The sequence below is a fragment of the Bubalus kerabau genome, chromosome 4, assembly GCF_029407905.1.
Source record: "Bubalus kerabau isolate K-KA32 ecotype Philippines breed swamp buffalo chromosome 4, PCC_UOA_SB_1v2, whole genome shotgun sequence".
Taxonomy (NCBI): Eukaryota; Metazoa; Chordata; class Mammalia; order Artiodactyla; family Bovidae; genus Bubalus; species Bubalus kerabau.
In genome coordinates, this window is record NC_073627.1 from 29,492,590 (window position 1) to 29,508,534 (window position 15,945).

Genomic DNA, 15,945 nt, shown 5'->3' on the forward strand with positions numbered 1-15,945 from the left:
TTTGTTGAAGGGAAACAGGCAGCAGGTCCCGTCTCCTGAGATGCGATGTTTCAGGAGCTTTAAATGCCCCCTCGGTGACAGCCAGGGAGAAGGGGCCATGGGGGATGCTGTGTGCTCACTCATTCATTCATTCACTCGCTCACTTGTTCAGAGGGGCCAGGGTGCCTGCAAAGGCTCCTGCACTGGGCTGCCCACCAGATGGGGCTGTTTGGGTCTACCCCCCCCCACACCCCGCCATAAGCTGAGTTTTCAGAGTAACTGGGGGAGGAAGGGGGTGTGCAGCAGCCAACCCCATTGTGGAGGGATTCCACCAAGCTGGCCTAGCTGCCCTCCCCACCACACCCAGGTCACTGCTCGCTGTGTGGGGCCACCTCTCCAGGTGGAGCCCAAGAAGGGGTTTCCCTGAGCCAGCAGAGCCAGTGGGGGAGATGGGCTCAGAGCAGCCCCCAACTAGTCCCCCCGCCCCGCCCCTCACGTTGGCTCCAGGCACCTCCCACCTCTTCCCTGGTGGGGGTGGGACGGAGGAGGGGGCTCCCCCAGGGGCCTGGGGTGGGGTTGGGGGTAGCGGGGGAGGGGAGGGGTCCTTACCAGTGGGAGCGCAGGACGTTCAAGAGCAGGATGGCCCCACCCAGGGTGTAACAGGCCAGGCGGGGGGACCCAAAGGCCTTGCTCAGCTTTCGGGTCTTGTGTTCCCATCTCGCAACCTATGTGCAGAGAGAGCAGTTGAGACCCAAGGGGCCCTTGTGGGGGCATGGAGTGGGGGGGTGGTCACATGGTGGGGGGGTCATGCAGGGGCGGGGTACGGGGAGGGGTCTCGGGCCACCTCCACGGGGGACGGCCTGTGCAAACAGAACACAAAGTCCTTCTGGAAGTGGCTGAACACTGAAGCAGGAGGAGGCCAGGAGACCCGGGGGCAGCTGAGCCCCTTGGCCCTGAGCAGCTTGGCTCCCTCACCCAGGGTCCAGAACACATTCGGAATCACACACTCCATGGACGTGGGGTCTGGGACCGTGGAGGGGAGGGAATCTGGGAGGAGCCCAGCGCCACCCCGTCCCCCTGGACACACCCACTGTCCCAGACCCTTGACTCTACACTCCCAGAGCTTTCACTTTTTAGCCACAGAAACCTTTTATTTTTCCAAACTCATCAGGCCCAGACTCTTACCCTTCAGCAGCTAATGGTGGAGCAAAGTGGGAGGGGGCTCCCCAGGGCCCCTCCTGCCTCTACTGTCCCCAATCCCCTTGCCTGTCACTCTGGCATGAAAACCAGCTGGCTGACTCACTCTCAGTCGGGAGGGCATCTGGATGGTCAGTTTTCAGGACAGGAACCTGCACATGGTTCTTTCTGGGGGCCTGGGGGACCATCCCCCTCCAGAGTAGCTGGACCAAGGTGGGGTCCACCGAGGGGTGATGAGAGGTCCTTGTAGGGTAAAGTGTCCTCGGCCAGAGGAAGCAGCTTGAGTTCACACATGGACCCCAGGCTCAAGCCACAGGGATGGATAGGACGTCCACACTGTTCCAAGAACCCAGGGATGTCAAGATTCCAACAGTAAAAATCACACCAACATCAACTCAGCACCTGACAATTTTAAGTGTTTTCACCTGAGCTCATTTAACACTCAAAACCAGCCTGGGGTGGGTGGGGTGAGATCCATTTATATGTGGGGAAGACAGGGCTCCTCAGGAGTGACCAGAAGGGCCACCCAGCCGTAAGAGGAGAATCTGAGTGGCTCCTCAGCTCCTAGCCCAGCACCCTTTCTGTCTGAGGGGCTCAGCCGTTCTTCAAAAACGCTGTCTTAGGCACAAAACCTTGTTTCTGGTGTGGTATGTCAAGACGCAGATTTAAAGGCCATTAATTTTTTTTCCTCTTTGTTGATGAGGTAATGCTTTCAAAATCAGCCACCGAGTCACGTCCTCACCCCTCCTGCAGGCCAGTGGGAGGACCAAAGACCCAGGCCGCCACTTGTCCCCCACACTCGGGAACCACCAGGTGCGGTGGGAGCAGGTGTGTTCCTCCCTCTGCTTCTCAGAGCCGCCCCCACCCCCTGCCACTGAATGGGATCCCTGGACAGAGTGGGGTGCATCATCACAAAGATGTAATCACCCAAACCCAGACACCCTACTAGACAAGTGACTCACTCTCCTCCCCAAGTAGATGACATGGAAGAAAGTGAGGGGCTCAGGAGTCACGTCCACCAAGTGCAATGCCCACTGAGTGCAACATGCAGACCTCATTTGGATCCTGATACATACACACCAACTGGAACAAGATAGTTTTGACACAATCGAGAAGAACTGAACACGGACTGAGTATTGTATGACATTTATTACTGCTGTCCTTTCTACTTCTAGCCAAGAAGGATGGCATTTACCCACTCGCCTGAAACACACACACACACAAAAAACAGACAAATATACAAGGGCTTTCCAAACACTGGACATGAAGGAGTGAAGGATGCTGATTTGAGCCTCACCCCATCGATAATAACTTAAATGCTTATGGCCAAGCATCTCAATTAAAAGGCAGAGATTGTCAGACTGGATAAAAAATGATCCAATTGCATGCTGGCTACACAAAATACACTTATAAAGATTCAAACCAGCTAACCACAACAGGCTGGCACGACAGTCACTCTACTAACACTGGTGGAAAGGAGGCTGAGTGGTTGTATAAATTTTAGACAAAGTAGATTTCAGAGCAAACATTATTACCAAGATAGAGACGATCGTTTCACAATTAACCAAAAAGACATAACATCCTAAACATTCATGCACTTGATGCCAGAGCTTACCGTCCATGAAGTAAAACTGATAAATCTGCAAAACAGAACTAGTTACTTCAACACCCCTCTCAGTACTGATAGAACAGGTAAGGATAAAGATTTGAATACTGTCAACCAACTCAGTATTGCTAAGTCACTTTAGTCATGTGCGACTCTGTGTGACGCCATAGACGGCAGCTCCGCCATCCCTGGGAATCTCCAGGCAAGAACACTGGAGTGGGTTGCCATTTCCTTCTCCAATGTATGAAAGTGAAAAGTGAAAGGGAAGTTGGTACACTGATGTTTATAAAAGACCTCACTCAACAACAACAGGAAAGAAATTAGTTTCAAGTGCACACAGGAGATTTACCAAGATAGACCACATTCTGGGAAGTAAAACAAGTCACGGTAAGAGTTCCACATCACACAACGTGTGTTTTCTGACCACAATGGAGTTAATTGGAAATTAATAACAGAAAAAGCTCTCTGAAAAAATCCCCAAACATCTAGAAACTAAGTAACACATTTCCCAAAAAACCAACTCCTGGGGGAAAGGAAAAATGGAAAAGGAAACAAGAAGGATTTTGAATTGAGTGAAAATGAAAGCACAACATACCAGCATCTGTGGGATGCTGCGGCTTGGGAGGGTTTATGGCACTGAACACCCACAGGAGAGAGAAGGAAGGTCTCGGTCACTGGTCTCAGCTCCCACAAGAAACTAGAGAAAGGAGAGAAAATGAAACCCGTGTAAGTAGGAGAAAGTGTGGAGTGGAAATCGATGATAGAAAATAGAAAAACACTAGAGAAAAATCAATGAAACCAAGAGCTGGTCCTCTAAAACCTCTACTCAGACTGAGCAAGAAAAAAAAAGACACAGAGTCTCAACATCTAGACTAGAGTCTACAGACATTAAAAGGGCAAAAAAGGATACATGAAAAACTTTACACCAGTGAATTTGACCAAAGCTTGTGCAGGAAAAGAAGCAGAGGGTTCAGCCAGCATACACTATGTCCATCCATGTATTTTGACATGGAGTCAAAAGTCTCCACAAAAGAAAGTTCCAGGTCCAGAGGGCTTCACTGGTGAATCCTACCAAACATTTAAGGAAGAAATAATCCCAGTTATGTACAAACTGTTCCCAAAAATTGAAAAGGAAGGAACACTCCCCAACTCACTCCATGAAGCCAGCATTACCAGATACCAAAACCTCACCAAAAAAAAAAAAGAGAGAGAGAGAGAGAAAAAGACCCTTCCTGAACAAAACTCAAAAATTCTAGACAGAACATTAACGAATCAGCCAATGGAATCAACAATATACTAAAAGGATAATACATCCGCACAACCGAGTGAGGTTTATACCAGGAGTGAAAAGTTGGTTTAACATTTGAAAACCAATCAATGTAATTTACCATATAAACAAACTACATAAGAAGAAAACACTATGATCGCCTTAAGAGACACAAAAGAACATTTGACAAAAATCCAATATACCTTCCTGACAGAAAGTCAGCACTGGAGGTGTGATAGGGATCACCCTTGTCCAAACGCAAGGCACCTGTGAAAACCCAGCTGCTGACATCACCCCAGATGCTCCCATAGACCAGGAAGAAGACCTCATGTCCACTGAAACACGCACGACCCACAATCGCCTACACAAACTGATGAAATCGACAGACAGTGCAGGATGCGCACCCCGAAAACTGAAGCTTCACTAAGAACTTGAGAAAAGACTTCAATAAACGAAGAGGGACTTCCCTGGTGGCCCAGTGGTTAAGATTTCTCCTTTCAACACAAGGGATGTGGGTTTGATTCCCAGTCAGGGAGCTAAGATCACACAAGCCTCGAGACCAAAAAAACAAAACATAAAACAGAAGCGATTCTGTAACAAATTCAATAAAGACTTTATAAATGGTCCACATCAAAAAAACAATCTTAAAAAAAAAAAATAAACAGAGTGTCCGTGGGTCTGGAAGCTTAACATTAGTAAGAAGTCTATTCTCCTTGATTGGTCTATAGACTCAACTTGACCCCAATCAAAATCCTAACAGGCTTTTTGCTGCACATTGACAGACTGGTTCTAAAATTCTCACAGAAATGCAAAGCACTCAGAATAGCCAAAACAAATGAAAAAGAAGAACAGAGCGGGGCCAACTCGGCAGATTTTGAGCCATGTTATAAAGCGACCGGGATCAGGACAGTGGTGCTGGTGCAAAGGCAGACACGCGGACCGTCGGAACAGAACAGGGAGTCCTGAAGTAGGACCGCCTGGGTCGGGTTAACTGATGTGTGGCCAAGCGCGAGGGCGATCAGTTCAGAGGACAGAGGGGAACGGGCCTGGGGGTCACACGCAGAACCCGTAACTCAGACCACACACACAGATGAACACAAGCAGGTTAACAGTCTGAGTACGAAACCTGAAACCATGAAACGTCTAGAGGAAAACACACGAGAAAAGCCGTAGGCCCTGAGTCACGCAGCGATGTCTTAGACGCACATGACTTGCAGAGGAGGAGACGTGATGGACGAACCTGAGGGCAGGGCCGGGGCTGCCGTCATGCTCCCCCACCCCAGGGGGGCAGTGAGCTGCCTTCACCTCCCACTGCAGGGTCTGGGGTGGGGTGGTCTGGAGGCTCTCAAATGGCAAATTCCTCAGAGGACGGCTCGGCTGTGAGGCCCCACTGGCAGCCCACCCTCCCTGGACCCACAGCGGGGCCAGGGCTGGAGACACCCCACCTATGCCCACCTAGAGGCAGCAGGAAAGACCCCAAAGCACCCCCACAAGAAAGCTAGTCACACCCTCAGTAGGCCATGAGGTGGCTGCATGGCCCAAGAGCCCCATGCCCGGCAGCGCTGGGCATCCCAACGATGTGGTCTTTGCTTAAGCAACCCAAAATCTTAACAGGCTTTTTGCTGCAAATTGACAGACTGGTTCTAAAATTCTCTTTGCCCGTTTTTAAGTTTTACATAATCAATACACTAAACAGACAGGGAGACTTCTTACTGACAGAGGTCCTCGGGTATTCACCTAAATGAGCAGGTTTTCCTCCTGCACTTTCAACGTTTGAATGACACAGCATTTTAGGATCTCTTTAAAATTTTAAATGCAACAAGGCCCACTGGTGTGAAGGCACTGGGAAAACAGCCAAGGAGCTAGTGGCTCTTCAACTATTAACCAAACACAGCAAAACCCAGCCTTCCTTCTCTGATCAATATTTACATGGACTTCAGCCCTGGCAAGGAAATTTGGCCGTGTTGGTGACAGCCGGGTGGCTGTGTGGCTTTGTGGGTTCAGTAAGTGGCTGGCTGGGCATCCCTCAGCATCAGCGGGCCGGGTGGGTCACACCACCGACACCATCTCTAACACCAACATCAGTGTCGGCCCAGCATGAGCACCTCCGGCCAGGAGGCTTCTTTCTTTTTTTTTCTGAGATAAGAGTAGTTTATTTTAGAAGAAGAGACTCTTTCAGGGCAGATTTAGAGGTAAAGTAAAATTCATTGACGCAGAGGACACTTCCATTGGACTGGAAAATTCCCCTCAACCTACCCCCGCCCCTGCCCACCAGCCTCTGCTCTGGTTTCTGCCCTGTCCAGCCTTCTCCAGCGCCTGTCCACACGGAAGCCCGCCTTTCGCAGCCACCCTCCCTCAGCCACCAGACCATCCAGGGTGCTGTGCGTGGATGGACCTCAGCTGGCTCCACAGCCCCGGCCGGGGCCCTACAGCACACGTGGCTGCGGGGCTGGAGGGAAGCCAGGCTTCAGTGGCCTGGGCGCCTGTGCCCACCACCCACCCCCTGCTGTGCAACCCCCAGGAGGGTGGGCAGGAGACCCTCGGGGGGCGCTTCCCACAGTCCACAGCCGGAGGCTCAGAGCAGGTCGGGGCAGGACTCCTGCCGACAGCGAGGAGCCGAGGTGTGGGACACGGGGACCCCCTCCCGAGACTGGAGAGCAACACAGAAAGGAAAGGGGTGAGGGGTCCAGGGCAGAGGTGGCCAGTGGGGCCACAGGCAAGGTGCAGGAGGGATCCGGGGAGGGTGCGGGGAAGGGGAGAGAAGGCCCCAGAGATCAACAGCTACGTGTCCATATTCCAGGGGAAACCTCAGTGTTCAGAGATAGGAGTGACAGAGCGGGGCTGTGCCCAGGGCTACAGAGAGGCCTGCTTGTGAGCCCCCTGCCCAGAGAGGATGGGCCTGTGCCGAGCGCCGCCTAGGAGAAGGTGCTATGGGGCCAGCGAAGCCCCCCGGGGAATATCAGAACATCAGTGCTGAGCCCGAGGGTGCAGCTAATCCTCTTATCCCCCGGGGCCAGCGCTGCACTGAGCAAAGTGCTTTGCCTAATTGTGCTTCTCACAGTTAATCCAGGAGAGAGGCAGGTCTCCATGGACCGAGGTGACACAGCCTGAGGAGGCCCGGCTCACAGGAAGCTGGCCAGCTCAGGCCACCAAGGGCGCTCACCCTGCTGGGGCCCTCATCCCGGCTCACTTCCAGGACGCACCTAGCCAGGCATCGGGCTGGGAGGGGCCTGTCTCTTGGCCACCACCGGCCTCCCCGAGTGAGCTGGCCAAGGCAGGGCCTCGCACTTGGTGGGACTGTCTTTCAAGGAAGAAAGGCAGGAGCACGGCGGAACCTTTCAGCCAGGACGGCACCCCTTCTGAAACCGGGTGTGAGTGGCACGAGCCAGGCCTGGAGCCCTCACTTCCCTGAGGTCATTGGGGGCACAGGTTGAGGCCTCTGGGCTGGCCTGGTGGTGCCATCCGTCGGGGATGCAGCCCCGTCTGGGGTTCCTGATGCCAGGAGGGCTTGGGGACAGGGTACTGCTCCTCCTGGCTGCCTCCCCTCTGAGGCTGGCCTCCCGCTGCCTCTAAGTGGGTTCCTCAAACCCAGCATGGTCCCCAGAACAGCAGGGTGGCCGCTGAGTCAGAGTCTGAACTTCCACCAGACACCTGGGGTTGTGGAGGAGTGTTGTGCTGTTCCAGGACAGGTTGGGGTCCGGAAGTCGTTGGCCCCTGACTCAGCTCCTCCGTAGCCAGCCCTGGGCCCCTTGGGGCACACTCACCGCCCTGCTGACACTCGACTCCTCGGGTCCTAGCTGGTGTGTGAGCTCTCTCAACCCATGGGAAGACCCCTGAAGGTTACTGTTCTAGAAGCAGTCATGGCAATGCACACCCCTGGGGCCGGCTGGGGTCGGAGAACGGGTGGAGGCACACAGCAAAACCAAGCTCCTGCTTTCCTTGACGCCTGAGCTTGACCACGCACAGCACTCTCCAGGGGACCCTACCAGCAGTCAGGCACTTGTATCAACAAGCTCGCAGACGGAGTTCGCCCTTTGAGGGGTCCCAGGAATGCCTTCCCGGGAGAAGTTGGCACCTCTCACAGAACACAGCACCAGCTGTGAGCAGCACCCGCCGGGGACCATCAGTCCCTGCCACCGCCCACCAGAAAAGCGCTTCAGTCTACACACAAGGGAGCAGTGGCACAGAGAGGTTAAGTGGCCCACCCAAAGCCACACAGCTGGGAAGCGGGAAAGCCCACCTTGAACCCAGAGCCTGTTTCTAACCACTAAGCCCCTGGGCCTCCTGGCTACCCCTTCCCCAGGCATCCCCCACCCCTGATTTGCTGGTTCTGAGTCCCACTTCCAGAGGGGCAGGCTAGCGGCCCATGGGCCCTCTCCCATCAGACCAGGAATTTGCCCATGTGAAGCCAGGGAAGGGGGAGGGGCGGGGACGCACCCCATTGCTCTGCAGAAGCCTTCAGTGTTTCCATCATGGGAGCTCGAAATGCTGGTGGGAGTGAGGACAGGTGTGCTGGTGGTGGAGGTGACAACCCTGAGCTCCTTCCTGGCCGCAGCCCTCAGCCCCACCAGGCATTTCCCAGTCATGAGGGCCATGGCACCCCAGCTTCCCGAAGCGGGCTGGTCACCGGCCCCCGAACAGCCCCACCCTGCAGAGTTGGACTGGTCCCGGGTACTTCAGGCAGGCTGGCCAGAACCACCAAGACAGAGCCCAGCCACGTAGGTCAACCCCAGGCACCTCAGCCCATGCAAGAGGCCACAGGCCCTGTGTCCCTGACGTCCATCTGCCCAGACACCACAGCTTCCTGACCATTTCTGCCACCTGGAGGGGCTGCCCCCGCCCTTTGCATGCTGTCGGCCATGAGGGAGGCTCTCCTCAGGCAGCCTCTCCACCTCGTCCTGCAACCAGGGTCCCGGCCTCGCCGTGTGCAGACTCCCCACCACAGGGTCTGGATGGCCTCTCCTGTCCCCCGTCTCCGGGGTGAGCTGTGACTCAGCTACTCGTTCCAGAACACAGAACAAGCCCTGCTTTTGCTTCCAAACTTTGCTCACGATGTTCCCTCTCCTGATAATGAGGCCGTGCTGAGGCAGGAGACGTCCTCAGCTTTGGAGACGTGGGGACAGCAACTGTGCAAGGTGTCCTGGGACCTGGGTGACGTGGGCTGCTCTCTGTTCCAAGGATGTAAATTTGCCCGTTAAAAGCAATGTTCCTTCTGCCTCCCATCCTCAGGGGTCTCTACCCTGTCCCCTCCATCCCCGGGCCCACATGCTGTACCTTGCTCCCCCCGGGGCATCTTCTGAACCCCAGAGTCTTTCCAGAGGCAACCCCCTCCCCAAGCAGCCTGGGAGCCACGTGGAGCCACTTCGGCCTCCCTGAGCCTCCTGGGCATCCTGTGTGTGGACACAGGCTGAATCCCCAACCCGCTAAAAGCCCACATCCGTGGCCGCCTCTGCGTGTGCGGGAGCCCAGTCGGAGCCACGAGGGTGACAGAGGGCAGTGACGGTGTCGGCGAGAGTGTGTCACTCAGCCCGGTCGTGGCAGGAGCCCACAGGGCTGGTGCCGCCCAGCAGCCTAGAACCCACCAACTCACTGAGCACTCATTCAAATGAGCTGGGGCCCTGGCAGTGCAGTGGGACTTTCTGAGCAGAAGCAGATGAGGCTGTGTGCACATGGCCAGGCTGGGGATGGTGGGTGTGACAGACTGTGTCACACACAGTCCTGCTGGCCACCAGCCTCTGGCTGGGAACCAGAACAAAGATGCTGGGAACCAAGCGAGCCCAGGGAGGGGAACCCACTGTTCACCCCCGGTGGGGTGGTAATCAACACTACCTTGGTCACCCCTGGGGTTCAGCTGTAACAGGGGAAGAGGGGCTGCCATCCCAGGGGAGGGTTATAGCCCACAGCTTATGACCCGGGGCCTCCACCAAGTCCCAGAGCTCCTGAAAGCTGCCAGGCTCCAGTACTGCCAGGCGCACGCGGGCGCTCACAGCTGCTGCAGCACCGAGCTGGGGTCGTGCCCTCTGCCACATGCCTAGCCCGGCCCTGGCCACTGGGCACTGTGTTCTTTCTTCTCCTTTTAAAGGACAGGAACAAGGCGGCCGGCGGCTAGGCCTCTGCACAAGTCTACGTGATCTCAGGGCTGAGCCTGGCGACCCCCTGAGGCTGGGGGAGCCCACAGTTCCTCAAGGGCCGGAGCTGAGCACCCTTCCTGCAGCTGCTGACAACGGGGCCCAACCTCCTCGGGGCAGAGACTCGGGACAGTTAATCCAGCACCCAGGGGCACCAGAGGGAAGTGTTTACAGAGCAGCCCAGGCCAGGCCAGGCTCCCAGCAGCTGCTGGGCACTGAGGCGACCAGGGCAGCGTGGTCTCTGCCCTCAGGGCCTCCAGTGTCGGCAGGCATGCCAAGGATGTGATCACCTTGGATGAGAACAGGTGCTGGGAGGAAGAATAATTTGGCATGGGGGGCAAGGGGAGGCCTCCCTGACAGATGACCCTTACTGGAGGCCTGAGGGCTGAAAAGGAGGTTGACACAGTGCAGAGAAAAGGGTTCTGCAGCAGGAGCAGGTAGCTTGCCATGCTCCGCGGCGCTGTCCTGCCTAGACCAGGAAGCCCCATTCAGCTGGCCATGCCGTGTGTCGGCCTCAGCTCAGGGTAGACAGAGTGGGGCAGGGTTCCGCTCTACACCTCGGACATGGTATTTGGCAGGTAAGGTGTCTTTATCAGGAAGAGCCAGAGGTGCTAGGAAGGCCAGGCAGTCTCAGAAACAAGGGACATCACACAACCAGAGGAGACAGCAGAGCAGAGGAGCCAGAGACAGAGGGAAATTCCTACCCCAGACCCAGCAGGTCAGAAGGGCAAACACAGGGGCCAAGATGGGGAACCCCTGACGGCCAGGTCCATCGGCACCACCCACCAGCACCACCCCACCTGACAGGGACTGCAGCTGATCAGGCCCTGCCATCCACAGACCAGACTTGGGAGCTGCCTGTTCCCAGTGGGGAGCAAGTACGAGGCCCGGAACTTTGACGGGAGGGGAACCCATGGTGGAAGATTCAAGAGGCATTGAGAAGGACGAGGAGTCATCATGCCCGTGGCCCCCAGAGGCCCAGAGGCCCCACGGTCAGTGGCCAAAGGTGTGGACACAGGCCTTGAAGATGGGCAGGAGGCCCATCAGGCAGTGGATGTAGAGGTGGCACTGGCCGCACACGTGCCCAATCTATGACGTGTCCAGAGGTCTCCCTGATCCGGCGCCGGGTCCAGCTCTGCAGTGACCGCAGCCTGGCCTTTTACTTTGGACCCAAGTAAGTCCCTGTTAAAATGGCAGAGACAGAATGGGGGTCCCCATGTCCAGCTACTGCCCCCTCCCCAAGAGGCTGTCGGCCCCCCAGACCCTCTACCCACTTCTTACAATTGCAGCTAAGAAAATCCACCCCTTTCTTGGGCAGAACTCATGCTTTCCCACTGGGCCTGAGCGCTGCAAGGTGGCACGTCCTGGTCACGGCCATGGATCGCCTGGGCCTGAGTCCTTCCAGAGGCTGTGGAGACGCAGCAGCGGCTTTCCCCACCCACGCCACCCCTAGCAGAGCAGCACAGAGAGGCTTCATCCTGACGGAAACCCAATCCCCTTCACAGAGCCGTGCGACTGGGGACAGTCTCTCCTCGCTGGGTACAGCCTGGGTCAAAATACCGTGTTCTGGGCTAGCTAATCTTCCCCTTCCATCAGGGCAGGAACACACCTGGGACCTGGGCGGGGGGCAGTGATCACGGCTCTGTGTCCCTGAGGACGCACGAGACAGAATACGGAACAGTGCGGTTCCACCCACAGAACGCTCTCTCCAGGAAGAGTCTGCGTGGCCTCCCGAGGGGCTCAGGGACTCCTGCGGCACCTGGGGGTCAAGGATCATGCGCGAACCACCTGGCCAGCTGGCCTCCATTCAGCCTCGGGACACAGGGCCTGGGCCTCCCGGCCATCTTTCCCATCAGAGCCTTGCCACCCCGGGACCTGGAGCTGCCAGGTCCCAAAGTGGATCCTGGACATAAGCAGATAAGCAGGACGAGCACGTTTGCTCTGGGGCTGTTTATGGGCCGAGTCTGAGACCGGGTGCTCATCTGCTGGTGGAGCCCAGTGAGCTGAAACAGCATGTCCCCACGAGGGGCTGAGAGAGCGAAGAGGCCTCTGGAGGCGTAAGTCTCCACGGAGGGTCATGGGAACAGGGCCCAACGCTTAGGGAACCCCAACACAGGCCGGTTCCCATGACTGCTCTGAGGTCAGCGTCCCCCGATTTTCTGAAGGAGAGGATGAGGGGCTTACTGGGCCTGCCACAGGAGCAGGAGGCGTCTCAGTGCACCCGAGCCTCAACGCAGAGCACACCCGGGGCTGGGGGCAGGGGACAGACGGCCATTCTCACCATCCACCATCTGCAGATGGTGGGCCATGGGCCATGCATGCAACTTTCAACAGACTAAATTCAGAGAGACCAAAAAAAAGAGACTCTCCTCCCCCACCCCAGGGGGAGCCGGAGCCGAAAGATCCTACATCTTCAAGGCCAAGGAGACGGGGGTCATGCGCTTTTCCAGGGTGACCCCCTCCTTCCGGGGAACGATGACTACTGCTTCCAGTGGACATGGCTGCACTTCACACATAATTCTAAGGCGCCCCAGACAGCAGGTGAGAGGCAGGCCAGGAGGGAGATGCTGGCAACAGACAAGTCAGCAGGCGAGGGGTCAGAACCACTGGATGAGCCCAGGACCCGCCTCCCAGCCTGCCCACCCCCTCCCCTGTGCCCTGTCCTCTTGAGCCCTCGGGCTCCCAAGGAGAGCAGGACCGGAGGACCTAAGTGCTTCCCTGACCGGTTCGGGGAAATATTGCCCGAAGCAGGTTCCTCCCAGAAGGTGCTGGCCAAACCTGCCTCTTCTACCCAGTGACTTGCCCTCCAGCAATGGAGGCCATGGCCCACCTTCTGGCCAGTCCGTCTCTGTGTCTCCATTGAGCTCCGCCCGGGAGGGGCCCCGAGAGAGAAGCTCTGCTCCTGTCCACTCCCCCGCCACTGAGGCCACCGGTGGGGCCTCCCCCACCCCGGGGAACGTGCTGGCTTCACAGCTAACAAGGGGTGAGGCCGGGCTGTCCTTGTTCCCTCTCTAATTCTCCTGCTGTTCTGACATGCACACCCAAGGTCTAAAATTAGGCCATTGGATTTCACACCTGACTTTCTGAGTTCCTGGGGAAGGGGGGGTCAGCGCTGATCCAGAAAGGTGTCAAATCTGCATCAGGAACAATGTCTTCTGGACACGCTGCTCCGTCTGCCGGGTGGTGGGCTGCCTGCCTGTATGCCACGGCCCTTGGGGTCCCAGCCCCCTAGTCACCATTTGCACAATTTCAAATGTGAGGGCACCTGGCAGGCAGGGGGATAAAAAGGCTGTGAGGTCCCCGCCGTGTCCTCGGACCGAGTGCTGAGATGCCCTGTAGGCCACGCTCAGACCTGGGCCAGAGAACCAGGGTCAGGGCTCCAACTAACCCCCAGATGGGAAGACCCGGCCAGTGTGCTCTGCCCGAAACCTGGCAGCCAGGCTGCCATTGGGGCTCAGCTGCCGGAGGGCTGAGCCTGTGCTGGAACACCCTCCCACTGCCATTGGGGTTTGTTTCGGAGGGACCCTGAGGTGCTCCCAGTAGGGCCCTGCCCCTGCCTGTCGCATCCATGGGGCTGCCTCAGGGAGGTCACGGTCCTGCCAGCCGAGAAACCCGGTGCTTTCGACCACACCTGCCCTCTCCCCACGCCTGCTTCTCAGAAAGCAGCTGGTGCAGGTGTTTCGCCGTCGGTACAAGGAGACAGCTTCAGGCGGTCAGGATCCTTCACCTCCGCCACCCGCCGACCTGTGAGACCTGGCCGCTCCCTTGGCAGCAGCCTCACAGTCAGGGCTGACCCTTTCACGCTTCCCGCCCCACCTCCAAGCTGCCTGCTACGGGCTCCAGAGGCACTAATGTGGCATCCAAGTGTGGCTGACAATGGAGTGACTGTCCCAGAACCTGCCCTGAGCTGAGCCGCAAGTCACTGCAGGATAGCACCATTGCCCGGGCAGCCCAGCCACAAACAGTGACCAGGAGAGGCCAACAGGGAGTGCCAGGTGGCCAGAGAGGAGGAGGGGTGGCAGCTGCCAGCCAGCTGCAAGCGAACTTCTAGTCCAACCTCGAGACCCTGACAACTGTGCCTGTTTTACAGATGAGAAAAACCAAAATTTGGCTCAGAGAAGCCAAAATTCCCACCCAGGTCCAGGTGAGGAGACCGCAGCAGCAGGATAGGCCACTGTGCTCAGAGGCCCATACCCCTCCCTGGGCTGGCGAGACAGGTAGGGAGGACTTAGGGGGGCAGAGGCACAGCTGCACTTGGCTTCTGGGGCCAAGCAGCCAAGGATGGGCCCAAAGTCACCGGAGCCATCTTGCCCCTGGCACCCCTCCCAGGTGGCTGCCTCTCAAGGCCACCCCACAGAAAGCCCACACACTGTCAGAGCGGGGTGCACCCCAGCCCAGCAGGCGCACCCTAGGCTGCAGGGGGTGGGGCTGCAAGGCTGGATCCCCGACAGGGCCTCTCCTGCCAGCAGGGCCCCTGGTCCTGCCCCAGCTGGGCCAGCCAGCTTGCCATTCAGGGCTGTGTCTGCACCGGGAAGGCCCTCCTGGAGGAGGGCTGGGGAGGAGGGGGGCCAGGGGAGGAGGGGGCCAGGGAGGAGGGGGTAACGCACAGGAGCAGGAGCCCCAGCTATCAGGTTCGGCTCTGCTCTCATAGCTGTGTGACCTGGGCAGGTCAAGCGACCTCTCTGGTCCTTAGCTGCCACTTCTGAAAAAATCTGGGGTGGACCCGCCCAACCCCCCAGGAGTCTGCACATCAAATCCATTTGGGGAGCTGGCGACAGCAGTGCTCAGCCTCAGGACGGCCATGAGTGAGTACCCCTGCCCCCAGCGCCCCCAGTCTCCGTCTCACCCCCTCGATGCAGAGCAGCCCCCTGATCCCCCACCCAAGGCTGCTGGGGACACTGAGAGCAGTTGGCTGACCCCCGCCCGCCACCTCGCCCAGGACCCGCAGAAAAAGGCTGGACTCTACAGAGCCCAGAGCAGAGGGACTGGGCAGGAGAGCTCTGCCTGCGCCCCCTCCTCCCATGCTCCCCAATGCTGAGCAGTGCTTGTGCCTGACACCCCGAGAGAGGACAGGGAAAGCTGAGCGCGGGCAGATTCACCTCTGTCCCCTCCAGGCACAAGGGTGGGTCTGCCCCGAGGGGGGTGGGTCCCAGAGGCAGTGAGGACAGGCCCAGCCCCGGAGTGACCCCCCAGCTCATCATCTCCCAAGGCAGCCCCCCTCCCTGCAAAGCTGGTCGTGGGCACAGGGACTGTCCTCCAAGACTGGTCGGAGCCTCAGACAACAAGTACGGGATTTGGACGAATTTAGTCTAGGAAGCTTTGCAGCCCCAATCCTACCCTCCCCTGATTCCCCGGATGCATCAGGTGGCCTGGTTCTCCATCCCTCTCTGCCCAGGACTCTGGGTCCCTCCTGACCTCGTGACCTCTGTCCCCCGGAGCCCTCTCGTGACCTCTGTCCCCTGGAGCCCACACTCCAAGGCCAATGCCTCTTTGGAGAAACTACAGGGATCTCAGGTCCAGAAACACCGTGTGCCCAGGGGCCTTCCCTGAGGTGCCCTGGGCATCGAGTCCCAGGGTCTTCGGGCTGGGTCTTGACCGCTTCCCACCCTAGCCCCTCTGAGGCTCAGGGAGCCAGGGCAGGGCCAGGAGGTGGGATCAGAGGAAATGTGGCATGAATGGGCTCCTATGGCTGCTCCTCCTGGCCAAGTGTGGCCCAGGCTTCCAGACCCTTCACACCCATTCCCCTCCCCCGCCGCCTGGCAGCCACC

The 15,945-nt window shown here is 57.7% G+C and overlaps 1 protein-coding gene across 2 annotated transcripts in view; it reads right to left on the reverse strand.

Annotated features, from left to right (window-relative positions):
• Nucleotides 1-15,945, reverse strand: part of PEMT (phosphatidylethanolamine N-methyltransferase) — a 35,261-nt gene that overhangs the window by 6,724 nt on the left and 12,592 nt on the right. For both annotated transcript variants that reach the window (XM_055576306.1, XM_055576305.1), the window contains exon 3: nt 589-704. In XM_055576306.1, coding sequence (XP_055432281.1) covers nt 589-704 — 116 coding nt within the window. The remainder of the gene's footprint in view (nt 1-588; nt 705-15,945) is intronic.